The sequence below is a fragment of the Cynoglossus semilaevis genome, chromosome 1 (assembly GCF_000523025.1).
Source record: "Cynoglossus semilaevis isolate Cse_v1.0 chromosome 1, Cse_v1.0, whole genome shotgun sequence".
Classification (NCBI taxonomy): Eukaryota; Metazoa; Chordata; class Actinopteri; order Pleuronectiformes; family Cynoglossidae; genus Cynoglossus; species Cynoglossus semilaevis.
The window spans coordinates 6,301,350-6,304,997 of record NC_024307.1 but is presented as its reverse complement, the minus strand read 5'-3'; the positions used below and the strand labels follow the sequence as shown (position 1 = coordinate 6,304,997).

The window sequence follows — 3,648 nt, the reverse complement described above, 5'->3', positions numbered from 1 at the left end:
TGAGTCGTGCACTTCTGTGGTCTGTCACGACCAAGTCTTCAAATCTGGTCCGAGTACAAAATGAAGCTTCAGCGTTACGACAGTCCAAGTCGAGGCTGCAACGCTCCTAGTGTCCAGTTTTATTTTGAGCAGGAGATAAATATAAGTATATTTGTTGGTATTCCTGTTTTATTATCAGTCGGTCAAATCTCAGTCCTGTATTTTCCAACAAATGGTTTCATAGTGTAGCACAGGGGTGTCAAACATACAGTGCGGGGGCCACAACTGGCCCGCTGGATGAATTTTCAAAAAAAAAAACAACCCCAAAAACACTTGTGTGTGTTCAGAAAATGTTTTGTACAATTTTTATATATATATTTCATTAATATGAAGCTTTATTTAATTTTTTGCATGAAAAGATAGAGTTTTTGTTATTGTTATTATTTATAGGTTATAATGTTATGATTGTACTGGTCCGGACCGCTTGACATCTAATGCGGTTGTATATGGAACCAAACGGAGTTTGACACCCCGGTGTAGCGGTTAGCACGCCTGCCTTGCAAGCAGAGAGTCCAGGGTTTGATTCCCAGAGAAACCATATGCTGGGCACCTCCCCAGTGAAGAATCAATAAATTTCATAAAATTATAAAAAAAAAAGTCATCAAGAGATAACAGGGTCAATACTAGCTGTATGTGTGCAAGACTGGTTGGAAAAAAAATTCAATGTTTTGGTTCCCAAAGTGGGGGTTGAGGCCCATCAGGGGCTATAGAACTGCTGTAGGGGCACGGGGGGGGCTTTTTAAAAGCAAAACTCAGTGGAGATTTGAAACGAAAGCTACCGATGTGTCCACAAAGAGGTCTCCACAATAGTCCCAGCTACAGAAGGGGGGGGGGGCACTGCCTGAATACAATGAGTCCATGTTAGAGTGTGATGAAGCTTGAGCTACAGTATATATGCAGCTTTTACACAACTTCCTGTGTGTGTGCGTTATGCACATAGAATTAGAGTGTGGTCCAGACACAGGAAATACAGCGACTGGTCAAATGATCAGAGACGTGGAAAAAATGAAGTTGAGTTTTGTTCCTCCATTTAGCCATGAGTACGTAACTGTTTTATATAGTGTTACTTTCACATAGCTGTGTTGTGTGCGTGTGTGTGTGTGTGTGTGTGTGTGTGTGTAGAAGGTGGATATATAAAAACTACTGAATGTAAGATTTGGTGGTGATCCTGTTACACAAGTAACTCTAAAAGTACAAGTAATTAGATGTTTTGTTTTTTTAAAAAATGATTAATTTATAATTACAATTAATTCAAAACTGCTCGTTCTTTGTAAGTTATTACTGACAAAATATGATGTCATTGAGGTGAGATGAGTTGAAGTTTCATTCAGCAACGATAGGACAACAATAAGTATGTGGAGACCACACACTTAAATACAAATATTGAAAGAAAAAAAGTTCAGAAGTTTCATATGGTTCATCGGTAATATTTATCTATTCATCGCTGTGTTTAGTAATTAACCACGGTCCATAACCCATCAACACCCAGCCCATATTATAACAGTCTGAAAAATAACACCACTCAGTAGTTGTCTTCTTACCTCTAAATTAGATTAACCTCATTAAATTGTCACATTTAAACGGAACCAATAACAAACCGTTTTTTAATTAAATTCTCATCTGTAAATTAATTACTAACTGAATATCTGTCTGCAGCTTCACTTTTCTAAACTGATTAGGTTAACTAAACACCTGTTCACTAAAAACAAAAAACAATAATCATTACGTCTAATTATCTGCTCCACGTTATTTTGTTTCTATTGACTGAATTAAAACAAAATTGTTTCAAGTCTCCGTTAACGTCCGCCCTGAGAAACTCTGTGTCTTTGTGTCGTAGAAATGAGCGAGACTGGTCGTGGAAGGCCAGTCAGAAGATCACGGCCATCAAAAAGAGGAAAGTCTCTCTTCTGTTCGACCACCTGGAGCCGATAGAACTGGCCGAACACCTGACATACCTGGAGTTCAAATCTTTCTGCAGGATATCGGTGAGTCTACCGCCACGTGTGTGTGTCACGCTCTGATCAATCTGATGGATTTTTGTTTTTTGGTCACACGCCTTCCATGAAAGGGGGGGGAAAAAAACATCTCGTTTTTTTTCTTTCCTCACTGAAGGAAACACTTCAGTTTCCGTGCAGTGGTTGAGGCTTCTCCCCCCCTCCTCCCCCTGTCCTCCTCCCACCCCCCCCTCCCTCTCTGTTTCCTCCATCAGTTCATAGACTATCTGAAATATATTCGCACCTGCTGCATGAAGGACATCCCCGTGATGGAGCGTTCCATTGCGCTGTGTAACGGCGTCTCCCAGTGGGTCCAGCTGATGGTGCTGAGTCGACCAACGGCTCAGCTGAGGGCGGAGGTTTTCACCAAGTTTATTCACGTGGCACAGGTGAAGTGGTTAAATCTGCCCACAATATCTGTACCTCCCTGAGAGAGAGAGAGAGAGAGAGAGAGACAAAAGGACAGGAAGTACACGCATCACCGCCTCACATTGATGTTCTCTGGTTCCTGCATATTATCTGAAGACAGACTAATGACGGTCTACTGTTACACTGTCGACACTAAACACTGTCGATTCCACATAATTGGTAGTTGTGATGTTCACACGGGAGAAGGCTGATGGTTCTCAACAGTTCTGCACACGCACATGCACAGAGGAGTTTTTTATATCAGTGGTCTTATGCACAGGTTCCCAAGGTGGGGGGCGGGCCCCCCTTGAGGACAGAAAGGCACTTGCATTTTATCTGATTATTTAAAAAAAAAAATTAAATCACATAAAATAATAAGAAATTAAATAAACTAACTTTTAACATTTTCCTCATTTGTTGCACAGTGGGAAAAAAATCACTGATTTATAATTGTAGAATCTTTAAAAGATTTTACCAACAAGTTATGACTTCAATGTGACTCAATCAGTCTGTCAAAGTAAAAAAAAAACACACACTCATACACATGCAGACACACACTGAGGGGTTTGTGATAATTGTCTAATGCAGATGTTCCCAAGGTGGGGGGCGGGCCCCATTGGAGGCACAGAGATATTGCTGGGAGGCAGAGCAGATCAAAAATCATAAAAAAATTTAATCAATGCAGTTAATTTAATTAATCATTTTTAAATAATTGAATTAAAAATAATAATATAATAAAAAAATATAAATGAATTACATTATTAATTTAATTTGCCATTTAAAAAAAAAACAACAACAAATTATGACCTAAATGTAACTCAGTAGGCTGGCAAAGTAGAAAACACACACACACAAACACACACACACACACACACACACACACACTAATGAGCTTGTGAAAGTGGAACACATTTCTTCATGTTAAAACCACTACAATGTGAAGCCACATGCAACCTGCTGAGAAGTGATGAAGCTTCAGGGAGCCACGGGGGCCGGGTTTTAGATCACACTCTAACACTAATGCACCACTGTGCTGCTGCTGCTATTGCTAATGCTGCTAATGCTGCTGCTGTTTACTGCCAGCAACCTTGAATCCCAAGAGTTTGGATATTTTCACACCTTAATGCTTCAGTGAAAACACACAAATAAAGCCGAAAGAGAGGAAAACCAGTGTCGGCAAAAGGTGTGACATCACAACACAGAGGCA

The 3,648-nt window shown here is 40.0% G+C and overlaps 1 protein-coding gene across 1 annotated transcript in view; it reads left to right on the top strand.

The window, feature by feature from the left end:
• LOC103399991 (RAS guanyl-releasing protein 1) overlaps positions 1-3,648 on the top strand; it is a 19,948-nt gene that overhangs the window by 9,217 nt on the left and 7,083 nt on the right. The window contains exons 4-5 of the mRNA XM_025059701.1: positions 1,745-2,024; positions 2,249-2,422. Of these exons, the coding sequence (XP_024915469.1) occupies positions 1,745-2,024; positions 2,249-2,422 (454 nt within the window). The remainder of the gene's footprint in view (positions 1-1,744; positions 2,025-2,248; positions 2,423-3,648) is intronic.